This window comes from Stegodyphus dumicola, chromosome 10, assembly GCF_044657685.1.
Source record: "Stegodyphus dumicola isolate Sdum_Otavi_A_Nest chromosome 10, ASM4465768v1".
NCBI lineage: Eukaryota > Metazoa > Arthropoda > Arachnida > Araneae > Eresidae > Stegodyphus > Stegodyphus dumicola.
The window spans coordinates 185,346,847-185,373,923 of NC_140777.1; the positions used below are offsets into that span (position 1 = coordinate 185,346,847).

The 27,077-nt window shown below is 36.3% G+C and overlaps 1 protein-coding gene across 1 annotated transcript in view; it reads right to left on the bottom strand.

Annotated features, from left to right (window-relative positions):
• LOC118204847 (limulus clotting factor C-like) overlaps positions 1-27,077 on the bottom strand; it is a 122,912-nt gene that overhangs the window by 30,342 nt on the left and 65,493 nt on the right. The window contains exons 8-13 of the mRNA XM_085825992.1: positions 26,805-26,874; positions 22,713-22,910; positions 20,861-20,931; positions 6,071-6,238; positions 2,873-3,061; positions 917-1,105 (exon numbers count right to left, since the gene is read on the bottom strand). Of these exons, the coding sequence (XP_085682118.1) occupies positions 917-1,105; positions 2,873-3,061; positions 6,071-6,238; positions 20,861-20,931; positions 22,713-22,910; positions 26,805-26,874 (885 nt within the window). The remainder of the gene's footprint in view (positions 1-916; positions 1,106-2,872; positions 3,062-6,070; positions 6,239-20,860; positions 20,932-22,712; positions 22,911-26,804; positions 26,875-27,077) is intronic.

Genomic DNA, 27,077 nt, shown 5'->3' on the forward strand with positions numbered 1-27,077 from the left:
CTAAAAATCAGTGTAATTGGTGTTTGTGAGTTCTTTCTTTTGTATAAAAATCTGATTTTCTAACGGCACTGACTCATTTTCCCTAACCGTAGTACTCATATCATATGATGCGATAAAACGTTTAGCCATATTTTTTACTCCTAGTGTAGCTAAAACGAAAATTATAATTCACGGAAAGTTTAAGATACAGGAAGCCATTATAAAATTTCATGTATATAGCAAGATGAATGCAAGCGTCGAATATCCTTATTGCATCTAACATCTTTCAGAAGCGTTATTTTGTTTATTACTTCTACACGTTGTAAGTTTCGTTGTAAGATTCTCACTAGTGTATTTCTCAGTTACTGTAAAAAGTGACGAATCTTAAGAACTAGTTAGCGAATAATCGCTTAAGTCCGTGTAATAAAAAACAACAAGATGGAAGGGTAACTAACCCTTTATTATCCCAATAAGATTTAACAAAATTCCGTCTTGGAGTGTACCATCAAAGCCGACACTTGGGCTTGAACTCAAGAGACTGAGAATTTAACTAAAACTAAGATTAACTAAAGAAATATAGCCGAAGCTATCAAGCTTCAAATCGAGTTGGCCCCTTAACTCTATTTGACTACGAAGCTATCAAGGGCCTGAGTACGGCCGAGCGTAATAACAGCTTTGAGAGAGAGAGAGAGAGTAGCCAAAAGGCAGACGCGCACAAATCAGAAACTCTGATTCTCTCTAACTCTGTAAGTACTGTATACTTCGCGGTTTAAATACCGCTCCTCCTCATTAAGTATTCAGAGTGATTCCAGATCTACGTTCTGGCTGGAAGTAGTAAGTTGAAGTTAAGAATTTGACAGGAAAGGAACTTAAAATTTAACTGTTAATAAAATTAACATAATTCTTGCATCATGATTTGTGAATTGGTATTACTCACCTTTTACGCAAGTTGGCTTGCTCTCAGACCAGCTACCTTTTGCTGTACAAGATATGATATCTGCACCCTTTAAATAATAAAGTGGTTCACATTTGTATTCTACGGAAGATCCGACATAGTAGACGCCTTCAATGCGGCCAATGGGTTCGCTATATCCATTAAACAAAGGACCTGGATCTTCGCACATTGCTACAAGAAAATATAAATAATCGTCATTTATAAAACAGAAAAATGTCATGTACAAACAAACAATACCATAATAATTTCCCCCGTACTGTTAGTCTTTGGGGTATTCATTACTCTCCAAAAAGTACATTTCGGGTAGTACCACTTTTATATGTTACTAATTAAAACCAAAGATCTGCATAAAAATATTTCAGTGCATCTCAAGCCGTCTAACAGGAATCGCAATCAGCACTATCGTTACGAATAAGGAATCAGTACTTATAATAATGCATATACCTTCAATTCGCGGCCCATCTAGTGTAATGTATTCTAAATTACTGCAGTTAAAATTTCATATTAATTAAGAAGAAAAAGTATGTACATACATTGGTTATCGTTAATTAAAGGAAAATCACAAAAATGACGATTAATCAAAAGATTACATGTATAATTTAATGTATAATTTAATAACACATGGTAAGGTATAAAATAACATGAAAGGAAATTGCCAGTCAATTATGGTGCGCTAAAAATTGCTAATTTTTTTTCAGTCTTTTCTCAACTCATCGTATCAATGTTCAGTTTTCTTACTAAAATGGCATCAGAAAACTTTTTTTTAAAATCTTTTTATTATTAACGTTTTCTGTGTTTGCTTTATATGTTAAATATCACGTTCTTGATGTTTACGTCACATAAAATTCGGTTCAATAACAAAATCACAAAATATTTAAAAATGTCATGTCTTTAGAATTTCCGATAGTCTCTCGCGAAAGTCTCGCGCGCTGGAGATAAAAATGTTCAATGGTGCCATTGCTCGCTTTGAAATCGCTGAGTATATGAATCAAAAATTTGTTACAGTGTTAGAAAATATGAAATAGATAATAAAATTAATTTGAAATTCAAAATTCGGGCTTCCAAGTGCCATGTTCGGGTGGAGGACTACGTTCTTCTAAAATTGGATGGATCTAGGTACCATTGTTTTTTCACAGTGCGAGAAACATACATACATTTATGCAGATTCTTCATTATTAATTTCTTTAAATATAATACAGGGAAATAATATTTGGTGGCAACAATTTGAAAAGTGACACGACGCAAAATTCCGTTTCGAGACTAATTCTCCTTTCGGTACAAACGACCTTTTTGGGCTGCTTAAAAAAAAAAAAAAATCTAGTGTCTTTCCATATTAAAAAAAAATAAATAAATAAAATCTGAAAGGTTTCAGATTTTAAATTACGTCCAAAGGGGCGTTTTTTTAACGCTTTGTGTGTTACCTTTATTTATTAAATATCATGTTCTTCGCACTTAAACCATAAAATTCAGTTCAACAGCAATGTCGCAAAATAATTTTTAAATGAGCCTATCTTTAGAATTTCCGATACACAGTTCTGCGCGCTGGAGATAAAAAGGGTTTTTTTCTCCGGTAGAGTATTGCCATTGCTCGCTTTTAAATCGTTGAGTTTGTTAATCAAAAATTCGTTAAAGTTTTACAAAATATAAAATCGATCGCAGTAGGATTACGCCATTCAAAATTGGGTGGCTCTAGGTACCGTTGTTTTATCATAATGCAAGAAACATACGTGCATTGATGCAGATTTTTCATTATTTAATTTCTTCAAATATAATGTAGGACTCTAACAGTCAATGGCAACAATTTAAAAAGTGATACGCTGTTTATAGTGATTAGACTCAAAATCGCAAAACGAAAATAATAGTCCTTCAGGGACAAATCTCCTTTGGACTAATAAAAATAAAGCTAACGTAATTTATATATAAATTGAAGCAGCATACCTAAAGAATAGGCTTCAGATTTTCTTATACAAATGAAGTTCAAAAGTTCATCGCAGATGCTCTCGTTTTTCTTGAATTCCAAATCGGTGATGGATGAAACTGCGCAGAGGCCTTTCCCAGATTCTCCTGCGTTATTAACTACAGTTCTTATAGCATCGTGGTCGGTTGTTGACCAAACAGATTTTATTCCTAAAACAAAATAAATTACTTAGAAATTTTGTGAGTGTTAAATTTTAAAATACACAACAGTGGGATCATGCCACACTAGCAAAAAGGGAAATATTTGATTATCATACCATTCAAAATGTATAATACAATTTGAATAACTGGTAAAATAACAAAAAAGGAGAACGGTTTTCGCTTCGATTTTCAAATGTAATTGAAGAAAGTGCCAAAGCATTCAAATATTATCCGAAATTGGATTGCTTGGAAAACTTGTTATCATTCGAATAATCTTTCCGACACTAAAATACAGATGAACCTTTGTAATGACACTCATTCTAGACTGTAATGGGGATACGGTTGTTTATTACGCAGAAAACCTAGAAGATCATAAGGAAAATCTAATACTTAGTGCCGGATCCTATTTAAATGCAGTTGTCTCAGACTGATGGCCCGCGAACACATTTTATTTATGCATTTGTTGCAATTACAATATTGCAAAGATTTCCGTCATTTGAAGTCCGAGTTCCCATTATTTACATTACCTTAAAAAGGAACATAAATAATGCAAAATATATTAATAAAGCCAATTAAATTACACAATGGTATGAACCTTATTCAAAGGCCTTGATGATACAGATTTGATTAAATTTTATCCGTACTAGTTAATAAATAAATACAGCCAGCTACGAATTCTTGTGGTAAGAATAATCGCTTTGGTTAGCTATTAGCTATACATTTATACGGGAAATGCTTTTTTTCACGGTTGAAAATTAATATAAACTAAACCTGATTAACCGATGAGCATCTAAAATCTGTAATGAAGATAATTTCTAGTAAATTCTTGTTCCTAGACTTTATCAGAATTCTAACGCCATCAAGTGTGAAGCTAGAGTAAGGAAAAAAGAAATGTATAACTATTTATTTACAAACATGTGCACTTATGTGTCGAATCAAAATTTAATAAATAAGAGAGAGAGATTAGATCGTCATTATTTATTCTCAAGTTCTGTCCCACTTAGAAAATTAAGTTAAACTAAATTACTTATTGTTTAATTAAAAACATTATAATTATATGAAATTAATGTTAATCTGAAAATTTAATATTTAGCTGCCAGTACAATTTATAAAAGATACATTTTATACGTATCTTTTATAAAACATTTGCCGAAGCCGCCCAACTGGTATAGCGGTTAGCGTCACTGACTGCCGTGCCGAAGGGCCCGGGACCGAATCCCGAAGAAGGCATGCTTGTTTGTAAATGTATAGTGTCGGTGCGGCATGGCGGCACTCTAAATTTTCGGCTAGCCGAAAGTCCTCTTGTGTGGTTTGTTGGAAGGGGAGAGGGGTAGGAGACCTTCGGACCCATTCCCACGGGGTGATCTTCATCAGATTTGGGCGCGGAACAGAGCTAAATCGCACTGTTATTTGCATGGTGCTCAAGGCTGTTGCCAAAGACTGGCGTAATGCCCTACAGTGGCGTCCGAACTAAAAAAGATGGTGGATGATGATTCTTCATCACCAGGATTTTGCGATTGGGTCCCCTAATCCCCCCAGTCGCCCTTTAAAAGGGAGAGTATATATATTTCTCCCACCTTCTTAGCATGCCTTCGTGGTGCAATGGCCAGCACACTCGACGCGTATTCGAGAAACCCGTTGTTCCAGTCCCGGCGAGGACACTTCTCATTTTTCATGTCTCCTGTTTCTAAATAACCTAATGTCTCTACAAAGTGAGCATAAGTAGCAACACAACAACAACGTTTTATAACCAACAAAAATGTTTTGCTAGTACCAAACCTTAGATTTCAGATAGGAAACATAAATATAATTTTTTTCTCCTTTGAATTATTATTATTATTGTTGTTTGTGTACGTTCTGACAAACATTTAGTCGCCAAATTTAAAATTTAGCAGAAATAATTTTTATTTGATAGAGAAAAAATATTTATTAAAAAAATAGAAAACTAAATAGGCTTATAAGTTGTTTCAGATAGTGCATTCGGCCCACTTTCAAACTGAATTCGAGGATACTGCCTTAGAGCATTCTGAGTAAGAAACAAAAAAATAAAAATTAATTTCTCCTCCATTTTGACATTCAAAGCAGTTGTTCCCTTTAGCGGTTTTGCGACAAAATCCGGTAGCCCTATAAGCAATTTACCGCAGTTTCTTCCATTGCAACTAAAGACTAGTAGGACACGTTTTAAAACTGGGTTTAAAACAAAAAACGAAAACAAGAAAAACAAAAAAATCTGAAATGTTTCAGATTTTAAATTACGTCCAGAGGGGCGTTTTTTTTTTAAACTTTTGTTTTTACAATTATTTATTAAATATCACGTTTTTCGCACTTAAACCATAAAATTCAGTTCAACAGCAATATTGAAAAATAGTTTTAAAATGAGCTTATCTTTAGAATTTCCGATACAGAGACTCGCGCGTTGGAGATAATTTTTTTTTTTTTTTTTTTTCTGTACAACGTTGCCATGCCTCGCTTTGAAATCCTCGAGTTTGTTAATCAAAAATTCGTTAAAGTTTTACAAAATATGAAATCGATCATAAAACAAATTCCAAATTTCAAATTTGGTCTTCCACATGCCCATATTCGTAGGAAGATTACGTCATTCAAAATTCGATGGCTATATATGCGTTGTTTTATCACAATGCGAGAAATATGCATACATTTATGCAGATTTTTTCATTATTTAATTTCTTCAAATATAATGCAGGACTCTAACATTGGGTGACAACAGTTTGAAAAGTAGAACAGACTTTTATAGTGAAACAAAGGAAAATCGCCAAACGAAAACTATAGTTCTTCAGGAACAAAGCCTCTTTGGACTAAAAATACCACTTTTTTCTATAAAAACATTGGAACTTATGGTTGCCAGAGTTAGCACTTTCTGAAAATTTGGCGATTTCTGGCAGTTGTATTAATATATAAGTACCAGTATTTCCACTACTAAATAGCTTAAACATGTATCTTTTACTGAGGTAAAGGCATTTTTCTTATAAATAACAATGTTAAATTCGGAACCATTACCATTAGAATTTAGCAATATTAGGAGTCTGGATTTCTCTTCTGATTCGTTAGGTATTGCTAACTGAAGTCCCATATTTGTACAAACAGCTACTGCTTCATTGTAAGAACGAAGACCCTTGGAAATATAGGCGCACGTTCTATCCAGTTTCACGAAGCCTTTTTCACAGTCTAAATAAAACAGAAAAAAAAAGACGAAATAATTTCTATGACTAAATAATACGTACACGTAATTCTGTACAAGTAATAACACAAAATCTTCAAATATATTGCAGGTATACTTATAGGTAATTAAAGGGTGAATTATCAAGGCTTTAATGAATTTTCCTCAGTGAGTTTACCTGACGCAAGAAAGCATTTATTAAACATAAAATTTCAACATTATTTGGATTTTTTTTTTTTTTTTTTTTACATTAAAAAAAATTGTTGCCTTTCAAGGAGCAGGTGTGAGATAATCCTCGAAAACGTGTATAAAAAAGGGATATAAGTATCTTTTTTTCCCTCCCCCTCCAAACAAAAGCATAAGTAAATACTTTGTGCCGTATAATGAGAGAAACATAGAAACAGTTCATAAGATAAGTTACGTAAAACAATGGGAAAGTGTTTCGCTTAGAGTTTTCGATTTAAGTCGTTTAATTACATTGTCAAATATTTGCACACAAAAAAAATGTAACTAACAGATTTAACAATGAAATTTTCAGGTCGAAATCGACATGCAGTGGAACCTTGGTTTACAAAAGCTTTGGATCACTAACAAATTTTCAAAACGAAAAATATCTTGGACAATGAACTATATCTTGAGATACGAACAAGTACGCCAGTAACAATTTGATACCTCATAATCATTTGATACCTCATAAATGTCTTCGGAATTAAAAAAGGGAACTCGAAAATTCCCGGTTATTTGATCAGCAAAATTTTTGCTAAATGGGTGAGGTGAAAATGTTCATAAGAATGATATATAATCCTTCATTACGCCCAAAGGGGCGTTTTTTTTAACGTTTTGTACGTTACCTTTATTTATTAAATATCATGTTCTTTGCACTTAAACCATAAAATTCAGTTCAACAGCAGTATCGAAAAATAATTTTAAAATGAGCCTATCTTTAGAATTTCCGATGCACTGTCTCGCGCTGGAGATTAAAAAAAAAAAAAATTTATTTTCGTACAGTATTGCCATTCCTCGCTTTGAAATAGTTCAGTTTCTTAATCAACAATTCTTTAATGTCTGAAAAAATATGAAATAGATAATAAAACAAATTCCAAATTTGGGTTTCCAGATTGCCCATATTTGCTGGAGGATTACGTTATCCAAAATTTGGATGGCTCATCTAGATATCGTTGTTTTATCACAATGCGAGAAACTTATATAGATTTATGCAGATTCTTCATTATTAAATTTCTTTAAACATGATACAGGGCTGTCATAGTTGGTGGGAACAGTTTGAAAAATAAATGAACGCAGAAAGTGAATCGACGCAAAATGCCAAAATGAAATTAATAGCCCTTGGGCTAAAAACGTTACCCTGATATTTTCATAGAATAGGAATTCCCTTTCAAACAATAACATCTCGCACCTTTGACTTTTTCCCCGTTTACGCTTACTCCTCATATTTCCTTAGTAGATATACGATAAAATTTAATTCGAGTTTTCTTATTTGTCATATGTTTAACATTGTATTAAATATTGTGTATGTGTTTGCTTTAATATTGTGTATGTGCTTGCTTTGTATTACGAATAATACAGAGTACATGTATATAGAGTACTCTTTTTTAAGCAATTATTTGGCACCGGGGAACGGATTAATTCATTTTACATGAACACCTTTAAGGAAAATTGTTTCAATTTACGAGTATTTCGGGTGACGAACTATATTATCTTCAGGAATGAACTAAGCTCATGAAACAAGTTTTCACTGTAGTGTAACTACGTTGAATCTGACCTGCAGAAAAAAAAAAAAAAAAAAAAAAAAAAAAAGAGTTCCTTTCGAATTAAGTTAATAAATGAAATATTATTTTAATCATAAAATTATATTATAGAAAAAACATTAACTTCTATTTGACATTCATTTCAAACAAAAAAGTTAGAGTAAAATGATTTGAGCACTTGCATTCGAAAACATAATTTGGAAGGTTAAACAAAAACAAAAACAAAAAAAAAAAAAAAAAAAACTTTTTGTAAATACAAAGGATGTTTACAAGCATGTAATACATATTAATATACAGGGTGTCCGAATCAAATGTATCTATTTTGAGCAGTCTATTAAAAACAAAGTTTTAGCGCTACGTAGGCGATGTTGGCCACATGTGAGAGCTGAATTCGTAGAGTTTGGTGACAATACTTTTTTCTCGCGTCTGAAGCAACTGCGCTTTTGCTGAAGGAGTCATCGCAAGAGAAATGAAGTCATCGCAAGAGAAGGCACAAATTGTTCTCTGGTATCCAGAACACGAATCCTAAGAGCATAAAAAAGTGGCACAAAACATTTTTGAAAACGGGACGTATACCGAAAAGATCCGGAGGTGATCGGCGTCCACATTATGATTCACGTGTGGAAGATGTTCAACAAGCTTTCGTTCGGAGTCCTCGTCAGTCGATCAGGCAGGCAGCTTCTGTATTATCTATGCCACTATCAACTATTCATGATGTGCTGCATCGAAAACTGAGGATGCATGCATATAAAATGCAGATTACGCAGAAACTGCAACCAAATGATGGGCCGCAGCATTTGCTGGGCAGATGTTATCTCGCTTTGAAAATAAACACGGTTCTCTAACCTCATCTCTTTTCCAGATGAAGTTATAGGACCTCTCAATTACGCGCTGAGCGTGCAGACCACTACACAACGAAGGCTCGCTAAGAAGGCGGGAGAAATACCTTATATACTCCCCCTTTTAAAGGGCGACTGGGGTTTTTAGGAGACGCAGTCGCCAAATTCTGGGTGAGGAAAATCATCATCCAATACCCTTTTATTTCGGGAGCCACTGTAGAGACATTAGGTATTTTTGGAAGCAGGCAAAATGAAAAATGAGCAACGTTTTCGCCGGAAATCGAACCACGGACCTCTGGAATACGCGCCCAGCATGCAGACCACCACACCACGAAGGCCTGCTAAGAAGACGGGAGCAACAACATTAATAAGCACAACTGCAGAATTTGGGGTTGAGAAAATCCCCATTCACTACGCGAATTGGAACGGAGCAGCCCAAAAGACAATGTCTGATGTGCTCTATCATATGATGCAGTCATAGGACCATTTTTCTTTGCTGAGACGTCTGTGACGGCAAACATTTACCTGGACATGCTACAAAATAACGCAATACCCCAAATGCAGCATTTACAATCCACTATTATCTTCCAACAAGATGGCCCCCCCAAAGTCCTGCTATGCTGCCTCAACGTGGCGGGGGGTGTCACTGGGCGGAACGGGCGAAGTACGTCGGGAGCATAGCTCCTGGTAGGGCCACCCTAGGCGTGAAGGCCGTTCCAACATGCCCAGCTAAAGCATAGCAGGTGAAGAACCCTCAGGGCCCCAGTGACCTTTCCTCCTCTCTCTATCCTCTCCTCTTGTCTAGCTCTCTCCTATTTTTCTCCCTTGTGGTTTCCTCTTCTGGAGGTTGGGGCTCACTGTGAGATGCAGCTACTACTCTTAGTTTCTGTTCCACCATGGTGAGAATACCGCCTATGCGTTTGACGTGCATGGTGACCCGTAGGGTGGGAAAGGAGGATCCTGGCAGTTGAGGGGCGAGGTACTGTCCCCAACACACTGCTTTGGCCTCTGCTTCTACTTAAAACGGGAGGCACTTAGCTGTCCCCGCTAGTGTCAATCGGCTGGCCACTAGTCCTATTGGTCAGTGGCTAGGGGATAAGCTCTCGGAAGTCTCCGCTTTTGGGAAAGCCGACTGTGGGGCTTCAGTTTGCGTATAGGCCCGGCTAGCCCTAACACAGGGATGTTCCCTTGTTGTTCCCTTGTTGGGCTCCATGGTGGGTGGAGCGGTCGGGCCCGAAACCTTCTCTCTTTTCAATGGAAACTTTAACTTCTTCTCCTAACTGTATGGATACGAAAAATTCTGGAGCTGCTAAAATAATTTGTACTTCGACCTCAATTAGCACAAACAAATGTCCAAAGTTCTTAGTTATCACTGGTGAGCTAGAAAATCTATCACCATTCTTCATCCATAAGCATATTGTGGCCTCAGCAGGCGAGCCAAAACACATAAAAAAGCTCCGTTCAGGATCTCTGCTCATCGAGACTACATCTGATGCACAATCTTCCTCTCTCCTAAAAATGACCAAAATGGGGGAACATTTCGGAAATAGACTTGATATCAGTCTCTGAGGATGAACTTTCAAAAGAACTCGCCGAGCAAAAGGTATGTGGCGTCCGCCGAATAAAAGTCTGTAGAGACGGGCAACTCGTCAACACAAAACATCTTATTCTGTCTTTCTCCTCTCCAGAGCTACCGAAAGCCATTAAGGCAGGTTACCTGAATTGCCCCATCAGACCTTACGTGCCGAACCCACTGCGCTGCTTCAAGTGTCAACGGTTTGGCCATGCGAAGGCCGCATGCCGGGGAAACCTGGCATGTGCTCGCTGTTCTGCAGGTGGTCACGAAAGTCAGGATTGTGTAGCTGATCCAAAATGTGCAAACTGTCATGCCAATCATCCAGCATACTCACGAAACTGCCCTAAGTGGAAAGAAGAGAAAGAAATACAGCATATTAAGACTACAAGAAAAATCTCCTATCCTGAAGCTAAGAAACTTTTTAGCACGGGTCAGTCAAAAGCAAATGTCCCCTATGCACAAGCCACTAAATCATATCGGTCAATAAGTACACAAACATCGCATAGCACACAGAAGAAGATACCTGAACCAAAAACAAATGACAAAGAAAAAGTCTTTCTTCTACCTCCTCCCAAACAGACAATAGAAAGTCGAGAAATAAAAACACAAGAAACAGAGAGTTCAAAAAAGAAAATCAAAAGCTCAGAAAAGAGAAGCTCAAGCCGAAGCTCTATTGAAGGGACCTTTTCAGACTTTATCGAATCTGAGATGGAAACAGATGGAGGCAGAGATCTCTCGAAAAATGTTCTACCTCACAAAACAAAGAAACAGCATCGAAGCAATAAACATTCCTAATGGCTACTCTCATTTCGTGGAACTACCGGGGCTTCTATCAGGGTATTGAATGCATTAAGCAACTTATTAATAAATATCGACCTATTTGTATAGCGATACAAGAGACATTCCTCAAACCTGGTAATTTTGCAAAGCTACGTAGATACTCGATGACAAGAAAGGATAAGACATTCAGTGAACGCGCAAGTGGTGGTGTCTGTCTACTCACCTCAATTAATTGCCCTTCGAGTGCTCTCCCTTTGGATACTCCTCTCCAAGCAGTTGCAGTACAGTTGAGCATTCGAACACTGACTACTGTCTGCAGTATTTACATCCCGCCTAATGAGAACATTAATTTAAGAGATTTAGAGGATCTAATTGCCCAACTACCAGCTCCGTTTATTCTAGTCGGTGATTTCAATGGACACAATCCCTTGTGGGGTAGTAAAGACACAAACCCACGAGGAAAGCAAATTGAACAGCTACTCCACGACCACTGTCTCTGTATCCTTAACAACGCAGAAAGCACTTATTTTCATCAGCCAACAAGGACCTTCCACTCCATTGACCTTGCTATTGTTTCTCCACAGCTTTTGCCTTTTTGTTTCTTTAATGTCGAGAATTATCTATATAATAGTGATCATTTTCCTATTATCATAAGTATTACAGGAAATAGGAGTGTGTTTATACCTACCACGCTTTTTGTTGGACAAAGCCGACTGGGACTCTTTCTTACATTATGCTCTTTTTACTGAAGAAATAATAAAGAATGTGCACATTGATCAGGCTGTGAAGATCATTACAGATAAAATTATTCAAGCAGCTGATATATGTATACCAAAAACGTCGGTAAAACAGCCAAAATACCCAAAGCCCTGGTGGAATCCTGAATGCCAGGACGCCATCAGAAAACAAAGGAAAGCTTGGAGCATTTTTCGGCGATATCCTTCAGAATCAAATCTCGTAATATTCAAAAGGGCTAAAGCAAAAGCTCGGCAGGTGCGAAGGAAAAGTCAGAAGAATCCTTGGATCTCGTATGTGTCTTCGATTAGCTCTTCAACTTCGAGTAAGAAGGTGTGGGAGAGAGTCCGGAAAGCGTCCGGTATCTACAAAGAGCACACACTTTCCATTTTAAAGACAAGTGGTGAAACAGTTACTAGTAGGGAAGAAATTGCCAACGCTATTGGACAGAGTCTCTCAGCCGTCTCACACAGTAGTAACTACCCTCTTGAATTTCTTTCCGCAAAAAAATGCATTGAAAAACAACTAATTAATTTCAACTCTCCCAATACTGAACCATATAATCAGGATTTTACTGTGCTTGAACTGAAAAGAGCTCTGTTGCAGACAAAAAATTCATGTCCTGGTCCAGGTGATATTGCCTATCCTATGCTGAAACATCTTCCTTTTAAGTCATTGGCAACCATCCTCTTTCTCTTTAATAGAGTATGGAAGGAACAAGTCTTTCCAAATGCCTGGAAAATAGCTTTTGTCATCCCCATTGTTAAACCGGGAAAAGACTTTACTAATCCGTCGAATTACCGTCCCATCGCCCTTACTAGCTGCCTCTGCAAACTCTTTGAAAAGATGGTCAACACTCGTCTGGTTTATTATTTAGAGACAAATGATTGTATCTCCCCTTATCAGAACAGTTTTAGAAAAGGAAGAGCAACTATCGATAATATCCTACTCTTAGAAACAGGTATCCGTAGAGCGTTCGTTAGAAGAAATCATTATGTTTCCATTTTCTTTGATATAGAGAAAGCCTATGATACCACCTGGAGATACGGTATCCTTCGTGACCTATATAATAATGATTTACGAGGAAACATGCCGATATTCATCAAACATTTCCTACAGGATCGGAAGTTTCATGTGAAGATAGGCGATACACTTTCTGACATGTTCCATCAAGAAGAGGGCGTTCCGCAAGGAAGTGTATTAAGTGTTACATTATTTAGTATAAAAATTAACTCTATTTTAAAACAACTGCCTCCAGCAGTCCAGGGTATGCTCTATGTCGATGACCTGCAAGTCAGTTGCCAGGAAGAAGACCTGAAAGACATCGAATGTAAATTACAGTCTTCTCTCAATAGAACTGTTAAATGGTCACAGGAAAATGGTTTTAGATTCTCTACTCAAAAGACTGTGTGTGTACATTTCTGTCGAAAGAAAATTCCTCACCCTGACCTCGAACTTTATCTGCAAGATGTGCCGATTCCTGTAGAAAAGGAAATAAAATTCCTAGGAATGATATTTGACCATAAGCTTACGTTCCTCCCCCATATTACCTATCTAAAAAAGAAATGTTTAAAAACTATGAATATTCTGAAAGTACTGTCAAATACTTCTTGGGGTGCTGATCGAAGCTCAATGCTTCTTATATATAGAGCTCTCATTCGTTCGAAACTAGATTATGGATCAATCATTTATGGGTCGGCAAGGCCTTCAGTATTAGCCAAACTTGATCCGATACATCACCATGCACTTCGGATACGCACAGGTGCCTTTAGAACTTCTCCAGTGGAAAAATTATATGTGGAAAGTAACGAGACCTCCCTGCGGTTAAGACGTGAAAATCTTTGTTTTAAGCATTATTTCAAAGTCTTATCACAAACCGAAAATTCTACGCGGTCAAAATTGCTTAATGACCAATACTCCCGTTTATATCAGGCACGACCATCATGTGTCCCATCTTTCGGCTTGCAGATGAGTGCTTTGGTGGAGTTGGTGGAGGAGTATAATTTGTCTAATATAGATATACAGATGGAGGATTTTTTTGGAATTCCTCCCTGGGAGGATTGGAGAATCCATTCTCTGGATACTTTTCGACACTGGAATAAATCACAAACTAATGAAATCATCTACAAGCAGATTTTTTTTCAACATAGAAACAAATATAGGAAATATATCCCTCTATATACAGACGGATCAAAATCCCAGGATGATGTTGGCGCTGCTTTCGTCACAGAAAAAACAATAGTAGGGGTTCGATTACATACAGTTTGCTCTGTGCTTACTTCTGAGCTTACTGCAATCCATCTGGCTTTGACTTACCTTTCAAAACAAAAGTACATAAAATTTATTATCTACACAGATTCCATGAGTGCCTTAATGTCATTGAAAAATCACGCTCAATGTACTCATCCAGTTTCAATCAGAATCCTAAAGTTGAATCATTCTTTAAAAATTCGGGGATACCAGATTCTATATTCGTGGATCCCTGGACACGTTGCCATTAAGGGGAATGAATTGGCAGATATTGCAGCTAAAACTGCAACCACAATGTACAATCTTCAGATTCCACTAGCAGACATCAAAGGGTTTGTCAAAAGCAAAATCCTCAGGAAATGGCAGAAGTAATGGGATGACAAAGTATATAACAAGCTGAGAAATGTAAAACCCACCTGTCATGTATCTGGCAGCGGTGAGCCAATCAGCTGCCTGGCAGAGCCCAGCAAGTGAGAGAGAGGACAGTGGCATGTTAGCCTCAGAGGAGGCAGGTTGTAGGTTAATTATGTTGTAGGAGCGAGGTAGTGCTCCGAGTTTGCCTTTATTCTTTAAATGTTAATTTTTTTTCATTATTCTTTGAAAGTTAATTTTTAATAAATGTTGGTGTCGTTTTCCTCATGGTGCCTTATTAATCCGCAAGGTCATTACATCACGCTCTCTTTCGAGAACCAGAGCTAACGAAGCCGACTGAATTTTGGAGAAAAGGTGAGAAATTTTTGTTGTAACTTTAAGGAAAATTTCTTCTAAATATGTTTAAAGGAGTAGTTAAAAGTGATTTGATTTCGGTGTTGAAGGAACTAGGTGAAGAAGCCGATTCTAGTTTAAAAGTTGTAGAATTGAAAGATAAGCTTTTAAGTTCTAAAGAATATTTGAAAGATAAAGATTTTGTTATTGAATTTCTTAATACTACGGTTGAAGAAAGGAAAAAGTCAGAAGAAATTGTGAAATTGCGTTTAATGCAAATTGAAAGTAGCAACGAATCTAGTAATAACGTAGAAAATACACTTTCATTAGATAAGCTTTTGAAAGCTGTACAGGCATTATCGATTTCTGTACCTAAAAAGGGTGAAGCATGGAACTTATTTTTTGATTCCATAGAAAGGGCTTTTAAGCATAAGAATGTACCAAATGAGTTTAAGTCTGAAATTTTACTTAAACTGATAGGTGATAAATCTTCTAATATTCTAGTATATATTAAAGATGATGATTTGAAAGATTATGAAAAAATTAAATCTTTAATTCTTAAGGAATATGAACCATCGTCAATTATATGTTTAGAAAATTTTCGCCAAGCTCAAAGGTTGACGGGGGAAACTCATTTGCAGTTCGCCTCTCGTTTAAGATCATGTTGGATCCATTATTGTAAAAGTAGAAACGTCAATGATTTTGAATCTTTAATTAATTTAATAATTTCTGACAAACTTTTTCAAACATTGGATAGTGATTTAGCGTGCCATGTTGCAGTTCGACAAGGTGAAAGTTGGCTACGTCCAGAAGAACTAGCGAAGGAATGCGACACTTACTTCATCGCAAAAGGTAAATCTTTTGATGACATAAGAGGTGAAAAACGCGCTAATTTTCGTGATTCATACAACAAAAACTCTAAATATATTCCACCAGCGCTAAGAAAAGATTTAGTGGTAAATGAACAGAAACATTCGTTTAAACCGCGAGAATGTTATGTGTGTAGTAGCAGTTTACATTTGGCTAAGGATTGCCCGAACAGGCGAAATAAATTTGAGAGGTCCAATAAACAGAACGATAATTTCCCGGTCAAACCGAAAGTTAACACTTCAAGTAAGTCGAAGGACAATGCGGTTGTTACAAATGTAAATTCTAAACATTTACAAAAACCCGAGTGTTCCGACGGAAAACTTAATTTTTATTCCTTGGAAAAGATTACTATTTACATTGCAGGGAAGCAAGTAGAAGCTATAAAAGATTCAGGTACGGAAATACCAATTTTGAACACTACATTAATTCCTGATTTAAAAATAGAAAGTAAGGGTAAAATCATTTTAATTTCCGCATTTGGCGACGTCATAGAGGCAACGTTAGCAACTATTCCCATTTATTACAAAAAAACCAAACAGTTGTCTATATTCGCGCGTAGAAGCTCTTTTCGCGTTGACAGATAAGCTAAATGTTCAATGTTTAATTACACCAGATGTATGGGATCGCATATTTGAAGACGAGAATGAATCAACAGTCTTCCCCGAGACGAAACCGGAAACTCATAAACAAAAACAACTTGAGGTTGGCGCCGTTAAACTGTCAAATGTAAATCTTTTTTATAGCTCAGTTGCGAATCAGAATGATGAAAGACTAAACAGTTATTCGGAATCGAATAAATTTAAGGTCGATCAGGGAAACTGCCAAACGTTAATAAATTCTTTTAAGGACGCAGAAGTAGGGAAGAATAATTTCTTTTTACAGGACGAATTATTATTTCATAAAGAAAAAATTTGTGGGGAAAACATACAACAGTTAGTTTTGCCCGAGAATTATCGAAATAAAGTCCTTCAATTAGCTCATGATTCCATATTCGGAAATCATTTAGGTATGAGGAAAACTAAAGAAAGAATTAAGCTTTCATTTTATTGGCCGAACATATCCAAAGATGTAAAAAATTATTGTAGAACATGCGAAAGATGTCAATTAAAAAGTCCGGAAAGACAATCGGATAAAATTCCGATTACTCCTATTGTTCGTGCGCCATATCCCTTTCATACGGTAAATATAGATATTATTGGTGAAATTTCACCTCCTTCAGGAAGGAAACATAAATATTGTTTGTGTTTGATAGATAATCATTCAAAATGGCCAGAAGTCATACCTTTAAAAAGTCTTTCTGCTAAAGCTACTTGTGAGGCTCTTTTAGATATTTTTATGAGAACCGGTATTCCAGAAATAATTTGTAGTGATCAAGCCACTAATTTTACCTCACAATTAACTCAAGAATTCGAAAAAAGGTTAGGAACTCATCCTCGTTTTTCGACACCTGGTTACCCAGCATCAAACGGCTCAGTGGAAAAATGGAATCGGGTATTTAAACAAATGTTACATCATGTAATTCGCACAGATCCTGTTAATTGGGACAAGCACATACCTTATTTACTTTTTGCGTATCGTGAAGTTCCAAATTGCACTACCGGTGTATCTCTATTTATGCTTATGTACGGTCGTGAAGCTAGAGGTCCCTTAGCTGTGTTAAAATCATCATGGTCCGGTGAAATACCATTACCTCTTAATCTGAGTAATTCAGCAGTTGATTATCTATAAATTTAGAGAAAGCATCTGAGCTCGCTTCTTTATCTGCCGCGGAAAAACAAGAAGCTTATGCATATTATTTTAACTGTCGCAAAAGTTTGAAAGAATTTAAAAATGGTGATCTAGTATATTTACTTATACCAGACTCTAGCAACAAGCTATATGCTAGGTGGACAGGTCCAGGTGAAATTGTTGAAAGAGTGAATCCTCATTCTTACAAAGTTAAATTACCCGATGGGAGTGTGAGGCATGTTCATGTGAACAAAATAAGAAAATTTTATGTTCGAGCACAAACTGTGGGAGTGATATTTGAAGATGATTCTGAGTTTGGGGAAATTCATACCACTCCAAATAAAGGAGATTGCGCAGTAACTAGAAGGAACATCGAGGTGGATATTAGTCATTTAGAGGATAGCAAACAAAAGGAATTACACGAGCTCTTACTCAAGCACATCGCGTTATTTTCTGGGGAGATCCAAATAGCCAGAGTTGGTGAACATAGAATTCGGTTGTTACCTGGAGCTGAAAGAAAAAAGCCATATATCTATAAGATCCCAGAATCTTTGAAACCTGAAGTAGATAAACAGATCGAGGAATTGGAGAGCTTGGGTCTTATTGAGCCAAGTGAAGCTGAAATAGCATACCCGGTCGTATGTGTTGCCAAGAAAGACGGAAGTATGAGGTTATGTATTGATTTCAGGTTGTTGAATCAAGTAACCAAGCCTGTTGATTTTCCAATGGAGAATGTGACTGATCTAATCAATAAAATTGGACACGCGAATGTTATCACCTGTTTAGATGTCTTGAAAGGTTACTGGGAAATACCTTTAGAAGAAGAAAGTCGTGATTTAACATCATTCAAGACACATCGTTCCCGGTATCGTTGGAAAGTGATGCCTTTTGGATTAAAAAATGCAGCTTCTACTTTTCAGCGAGTGATGAATGATGCCTTAAGAAAACATAGTGATTTTTGCAAAGCATATATTGATGATATTGCTATCTTTTCACCAGATTGGAATTCGCATCTCAAACATATAGATGCTGTGCTCACTACATTAAGTGATCTCAGGTTTACGGTGAACGTGAAGAAATGTGTTTTTGCACGTTCGGAGATAAAGTATTTAGGGCATATAATAGGAGCTGGAAGACATCAACCTGATCCTGAAAAATTACAAGCCATTGAAATTATAAAAAGTCCTAAAACAAAGACTGCTCTAAAGAGTGCATTAGGCTTATTCAACTATTATCGTGATTACATAAAGAATTATGCAGAAATAGCTCGCCCATTGACGGAGCTTACGAAAAAGAAAATTCCTGAGATAATTCCATGGACTGATGTTGAGGAATCAGCATTTAAAGAACTGAAACGTCGACTGTGTGAAGCACCAAAACTTTACACTCCAGAACCAGAAAAACCTTACACCATACAGTGTGATGCTAGTTCATATGGTGTTGGTGCTTGCTTGTCACAACGAGACAGCAAAGGCAGTTTGCATCCTATCAGCTTTGCCAGTCAAAAACTTTCGAAAACTCAGCAGAACTGGTCAACTATTGAACGCGAGGCTTATGCCGTTGTGTGGTCATTAAAAAAGTTCGAGTGTTGGGTGTTTGGATCGAATATCGAGCTGATCACAGACCATAATCCATTATTATATTTGTATAAGTCGGCACCGCATTCAGCCAAATTACAGAGGTGGGCAATGGCACTTCAGCGCTATAATATTCATATTTCTCATTGCCCTGGTACACAATTAAAAATGCAGATGGTCTTTCAAGACTAGTGGGTGAATGAAATAGGTGTGAACAAAGTATGAACTAATATGTTTTAAAACTTTGCATTAGTTACTTTCTTTTGTTCCGGAATTGTACGAGAGCTACTTTCCATCTGTTTTGAAAATCAAATTACTAGTTTCCATTTAATATTGTGTTTTGAAATAGTATTGCATATATGTTTTATTACAGAACTCCGGTATTGTATCAAGCCATCTGTTCATCTGTTGTGAGATGAATGTTTATTGCATTAATTTCAAAGTATGTTATTACATCATGTATACATGTTCATATATTTTGAATTAATTTGGTATGTGGAGTATACAATTTAAGTTTGTATTTGCTGGTTCAGTTTTCAGATTCTGCTTCGCTTTGGCGTAGCACAATCTTACCGGGGGGGGTGTCATGTATCTGGCAGCGGTGAGCCAATCAGCTGCCTGGCAGAGTCCAGCAAGTGAGAGAGAGGACAGTGGCATGTTAGCCTCAGAGGAGGCAGGTTGTAGGTTAATTATGTTGTAGGAGCGAGGTAGTGCTCCGAGTTTGCCTTTATTCTTTAAATGTTAATTTTTTTTTCATTATTCTTTGAAAGTTAATTTTTAATAAATGTTGGTGTCGTTTTCCTCATGGTGCCTTATTAATCCGCAAGGTCATTACACCACCATTGGATACTGGCCATGTATGGCTAATAGAAAGGAAGATGTCCTCTTGACTCGACTGAGAATTGGCCATTGTCGCCTGACCAATGAGTATCTTCTGAAGGGAGAAGAGAATCCCAGCTGCCCAAACTGTAATGCAGATCTGACAGACCATCATATCTTGGTGAAATGCCAGAGTTTTAATTATTTTCGCCAAAAACATTTTAATTGTTCAGAACTGGACTTAGGAAATTTAATTGGAAAAGCACATCATCGTAATTTGTTTCTGTTTTAAAAGATATTGGCTTTTATAATAGACTTTAACCTGTTTTTTTTTAAAAGATATCAGCTCTTATCATAGACTGTAATCTGTTCTGTCTCTTACCTAAGCTGGAAGTTTTTACAAATGACTAATTGCATTGTTACCATTTGTCTGGCGCAGATAACCTTGACAGGTTTTGTGCCAAATTACAATAATCCAATCCAATCCAACAAGATGGGGCCCTTCCTCACTGGGGCAAACATATTCGCACATTTTTAGATGCAACTTTCTCTAACCGATGGATAGGACGCGGTGGCACAATTGCCTGGCGAGCAAGATCTCCCGATGTGACTTCTCTCGATTTCTTCTTTTCGGGCTACGTGAAAGACAAAGTCTGCTCAGGGGAACATCCGTGAGCCTCCTTAACCACGGCTATTGCTACTGTGACTCCGGAAATGCTACACCGGACATGGCTGGAAATGGACTATCGGCTGAACATTCTCAGGGCTATTGAGAAAGCTCACGTGCAAGTGTATTGATTGCTTAAAAAAAACTTTGCGAGTACTGGTATCTAATTTTATAGTTTTCTTATGCTTTTGAACTCTCTGTTAAGTACAGCGACCTCTCCAATTTAGGTACATTCGATTCGGATACCCTGTATTATCCTACATGTCTTGTACCTAAAATAAAACTGGATTGCATTCAAGATAATGAAAGCAAAATTACCTTTTGTGTCCACAGCTCTTGACATAGGAGGTAGCTTATCAAACCGGAAGCTTTCGTCTCGATCATCAAAACTGAAAAGAAATTAATCGCCTTCATTATTTGCGGCCAGTAAAAAAGAATAATATAATCGAAAGAGGAAAAAAAAGGGGGGGGCTCAGGTATTTCTGTTATACTAAAATATTCAATTGAAATTAGCTTTAGTCCTCGCCCATTTCCAGCCTGTTACATTCTGCTATACTATCCTGCTCAGCGTTTCTGCTCTATTACACTTTTAGCTATTTATGTGGAATCAATCCTGATAAGTAAGGTAAAGTATAATCTGCAGTAGATAAAGCAAATTTTCAGAGCATTTTGAAACTTCATCAAAACGATGGGATGCTTTGTAAACTTCTAGAGTCATTAGGTTATTTCGAAGCAGGAGACATAAAAAATGAGCAACGCCTTCGCCGGGACTCGAATCATGAAATTCTCTCGAATACGCGCCGACTGTGCTGACCACTACACCACAAAGGCATGCTAAGAAGGCGGGAGAAAAATCTTATATACCCCCCATTTTAAAGGGCGACTGGGGGACCCAATCGTCAAATCCTGGTGGTTGAGAATTATCATCCACCTCTTTTTTTAGTTTGGGCGCCACTGTAGAGTCATTAGGTTATTTCGAAGCAGGAGACATGAAAAATGAGCAAGGCTAACGGTGTCACTGACAAATATTTCAAAATTTATTTTAAATGCTTATCTAAATTTCGGCTGAGCAATTAATGGTTATCAGTTCAAATTCTGGTGCCAGCCTTTCAATTGATCCGATTTCGTTTTAGTCCGACTGGGCTTTGTCCCTGAGGGACTATTATTTTCGTTTTGCGATTTTGCGTCGAATCACTCTGAATGTCCGTTTCACTTTTCAAACTGTTGCCACCGAATATTATCGACCTGTCTTATATTTGAAGAAATTAAATGACGAAGAATCTGCGTCAATGTATGTATGTGTCTCGCATTGTGATAAAACAACGGTACCTAGAGCCATCCAGTTTTGAACGATGTAATCCTACTGCGAATATGGGCATCTGGAAGCCCAAATTTGGAATTTGGAATCTGTTTTATTTACGATTTCACATTTTGTAAAACTATAACGCATTTTTGATTAACAAACTCAAGAATTTCAAAGCGCGTCATGGCAACATTGTACAGAAAAAAAAAAAATTTATTTCCAGCGCATGAGACTGTGTATCGGAAATTCTAAAGATAGGCTCAATTTAAACTTATTTTGCGATGTTGCTCTTGAACTGAATTTTATGGTTTAAGTGCAAAGAACGTGATATTTAATAAATAAATGTTGTAGAAAATTAGGTTTTTTTTTTTGAGGGGGGAAGCAGGAAAGATGGAAAATGAGCAACGCCTTCGCCGGGGATCGAACCGCGGAACTCTGAAATATGCGCCCAGCTTGCAGACCACCACACCACGAAGGCACGCTGAGAAGGCGGGAGAAATACCTTATATACTCCCCCTTTCAAGGGCGACTTGGGTTTTTTAGGGCACCCAATCGCCAAATCATGGGTGTGAAGAATCATCATCCACCACCCTTTTAGTTCGGGCATCACTGTAGAGACATTAGGTTTTTTATAAAGCAAGAGTGAGGAAAAATGAGCAACGCCGTCGTCAGGAATCGAACCACGGACCTCTGGAATACGCGCCCAGCGTGCAGACCACTACACTGCGAAGGCATGCTAAGGAGGCGGGAGAAATACCTTATAAAATTATTTATATATTTCAATACACATACTTAAGAGAATAACCATGTATTTCAGAAACTTTTTTAAAATATGATATCCACAATTCTTCATCAAGAGGGAAATACCTGGAAGACTGAATATTGTGTGAATCACTTCCAGTGAAATGCGAGTATAGTCCGTTGTTGATGACGGCAACAGCTCCACCGCTGTTCGTAATTTTGGCCGAATGGATAGCTGCTTGACAAACAGAAGAACGTCCGCGATAAATAGAGGTGCCCCAGACACTGAAATCCACATCTGCGCACTCAGGTGGACAAACTATTCTAGATGGGAAACATAACATTAGTAACTCCTAAAGCATACCAACACGTTGACAGATTCGTTCCTTCAGAAACTATTATTAACATTATTATGAAATTAACTACTACTTGAGTTGATTGCTGTAGACCTCCACTTTAATAAGTAGATTAAATAATGTAAGTTTTCAGATTGCAATAATTTTGATACATAGGTATATATATATTATTTGAATTACTATATATATATATAGAAATTTTTGTACGAAGAATGTTCAGGAAAGTGTTTTATTCAGCAAAGTTTTACCTAAAGCAGTTTTTATAATTATACTATAACTTAAAAACATGAAACCTCTCACCTGACAAAAAGCAAGTAATATAAAAAAATTCTTTAAAGACAATTCCTACTTCAATTTGTTAATTCCTAATAAACGGCTCTTATGTAGTCAATTCCTACTTCATTTAGTTAAGTCCTAATAACCGGTAAGTCATAATATATTTAAAAACAGCATATCTTTAGTTCCGATAAACAGGAATCAATAAGTAAGAATTGACTTTAATATGTGAAAAAACTGTATCATGGATTCTGATATATATATATATATATATTCTGATAACATTGAATGTCATCCACTCCAAGTTTAAAAAATCTGATGTGTACACCACATGACTTCCTTGTACGGAATATTAAATTATACGCATTTTTTCTTGCATGTCATTTAACTTATTACAGGGTTCGTACGGTCCTTAAGAGTCCTTAAAAGTCCTTAGATTTTTTGGAATCGATTTTTGGTCCTTAAAAGTCCTTAATTTTGGCCAAAATCAGCAGAAGGTCCTTAATTTTAATCATCTGAAATTTCTGTCTCTTTTTACAATTGCCATTTTGAGTGTGAATTAGCATTTTGGAGGAATATTTTCGGCGATTCACTGGCATACATGGTTATCTTTTGAATAGCTTTATGGGTTATAATTTGTTTCTATTTCCAAGATCTGAGAGTTTTTGGACGATTTTTTTTAAAAACATCCTAACATTGATAAATTTCATTAAAATAAAGGTAATGTATTGAAATTATATCTAAAAAATAGCATTAAAATAAAGCATTTTTAATTTTCGCTATCATATTATAAAATTTATTTTGGCAACTTAGGTATAATTCTATAAAGCAGAATTTACGAAATGGCTCTTAGCAAAAGCAAAATTAGCTATGTAATTAGTTAAAATATCTTCTTTTTAATTTTTTCATTGTAAAAGATTTTCCCATGTAATTGTCTCAGAATATTCAAAATTCTCAGAATATGTATCAGTTTTCTCTATAAAATTAATTTTACACTTTTTCCCTCCTTATTTTCCAAAATATTTTTGGCTTTTTTGCTGTTACTGAATTAGTAGGGATAATTTTTCTTTAGTATTTTAGCCATTGAAGCTTGGAAAGTTTATAAGGATTTGAAGGCAAGATTTATAGACTCACGATTCTAGAAAATTCGAGAAATATGTGACAAAATGAAAAATCTCTCCATGGTATCAACACGTAATAGATGTATTTTACTGAAAGTTTCCGATGAATTTCTTACTTTTTGGAGAATGTCTGGAAGAACAATGAAAACATAATATTTGATTGTTTTACTCCTGATACTAGAATCATTTTCTTAACATGTTTATCTTCCCTTTATTTTCTCTACTTTTCACTAGACACCATGGAAAATAACAAAAATGCTTCTAATCTTGTCACATGGGCAGGCAAATTATAGAAAGGGATTTTTTTATTAATAGAGAAACTTAAAACTTAAAATTTAAAAGATTCATCTAATATGTTTTAATGCATCGTACACAGAGCTGGCACTAGGCATTTGCGCACCTGATGCAATCTATGTGGAGCCTAAATTCGGCTTCCAATGCCTGCTCTAAATTCTAAAAGTTGTGCCATTTCTAGATTTTGTTGTTCGGTGTGTCACTAAATTCTAAAAATTCTGCCACAATGGCTCTGTAACCGGCCTTTACCATATATATTTCTTCTGAATGTTCATATTACTGAAGAAATAAAATTAGCCATTTTCTATACATTCTAAATGCATTTCATGTTTTTTAGAATAACGGAAATCTTTAATTAAAACCAGAAATTCTAAAATGAAAAGGAAACGTGTTGAAGAAAGAAAATAATAAAGGCAAAGAAAATATTCTTCAAAGAAATGTGCGGTTATTATTATGTAAATTACCCAATTGTTTATGATTTCAGCCTTTACTATAATTTCCCATTTCTATTTCCTCATATGATAGAGTTACTGAGCCAGATTAAATTAAAATTAAATTATATAATCTTCGAACACTAATCCACACTTTTACACTCATGTCCATAAATTAAGGATAATGCAAAATCAGGCAAAGGAAGAGTTAGAAGCAAAACAAATTTGACTTATTTGTAAAGCTTATTTATTAAACAAAAGGTAAAGAGCAAAAAAAGATGCTGTATGTTTGATATTATTAAAAAAATCAGCGATTTTTTCTCCCTGGAGCAAATTACAAAAAGAACTTAATTATAGAAAAACAATATTACATGGTTGGTATGATTGTTAATACATTGTATGTCTCCCAGACGATGCAATACAGTCCGTACAACACCTAGGCATGCTGGGTATCAAATTATCGATCTAATCTTGGGGGATATTACACCACTCAAAAAGCAATGCTCTCCGAAATTCCGATAGACTTGTAGGAGGAGGTTGACGGGCTGAGACGATTATTCCCTTATCAGTTCACTAAGTTCCTCGACACTTAATTTAACAGAATAAAAGTGAGGAACTCTATAGGTTGATATGTTAACTGAGTTATGTAGCTTAAAAATTTTCAAATATTAACATTCTACTGCACAGACATTAGGATTTTTTAAAAGCAGGAAAGATGAAAAATGAGCAACGTCTTCGCCGGGGATCGAACCATGGACCTTTCGAATACGCACCCAGCGTGCAGACCACTACACCACGAAGGCATGCTAAGAAGGGGGAGAAATACCTTATATACTCATTCTTTTAAAGGGCGCCTGGGGTTTTTAGGGCACCTAAACGCCAAATCCTGGATGTGGAGAGTCATCATCCATCTCCTTTTTAGCTCGGTCGCCGCTGTAGAGACATTAGAATTTTTTGGAAGCAGGAGACATGAAAAATGAGCAACGCCTTCGTCGGGAATCGAACCACGGACCTTTGGAATACGCGCCCAGCGTGCTGACCACTACGCTACGAAGGTATGCTAAGAAGGCGGGAGAAATACCTTATATACTCACCCTATTAAAGGGCGCCTGCGGTTTTTAGGACACCCAAACACCAAATCCTGGATGTGTAGAATCATCAACCACCACCCTTTTAGTTCGGGCAGCACTGTAGAGACATTAGTTTATTTTTGAAACATAAAAGTGTTGAAATGCGCAACGCCTTCGCCGGGAATGGAACCACGGACATCTGGAATACGCGCCCAGCATGCAGACCACTACACCACGAAGGCACGCTAAGAAGGTGGGGAGAAAAACCTTATGCTACTATTAGGAATTTTAATCTCAAGTTTATATGCTCTTTTTTTTTTTTTTTTTTTTTCTCTCTCTCAGATGTTAAAAGTCATCTTTTTGACATTTGCACTCAAGAACTTAAATATATAGCTGCCTATTGCAGCGTTTATTGACGGTCTACAAGAATTTCAATCCACAGTGACACAATTATCTTTTATATTATAAAAATATATTATTAGAACTAAAAAAAATCATGGGAAGTCTTCGGTTATTTCCTTCAAATTTAGAGATATACTAATTATACAATTATTGACTTTTGCACAAACGTAGTTGTTAGATATTCGAAGCCATATGTCACATATTTTTAAATAAATGAAAGGAAAATACGTTCTTTGAGTTATAAATAAATATGAAGAAAATTTTTCACCTTACAGAAACTCCAGTGTCAGACACTATTTCAGAACCTTGAGTAAAACAGTCAGGAATTACCGTAGACACTAAAAATAAAATAAAATAGTATCGAAACTTATTTATAATAAATATACACTCATGTCCATAAATTAAGGATAATTCGGAGTCACGCGGAAATCGAACTCTAAAATAAATATATCACCTGTAAAATCACTACACACATCTTCAAGAATCATATGCAAATTTCAGGAAGTAACCAGATGACACCGATGGTACGTCACAATGACGA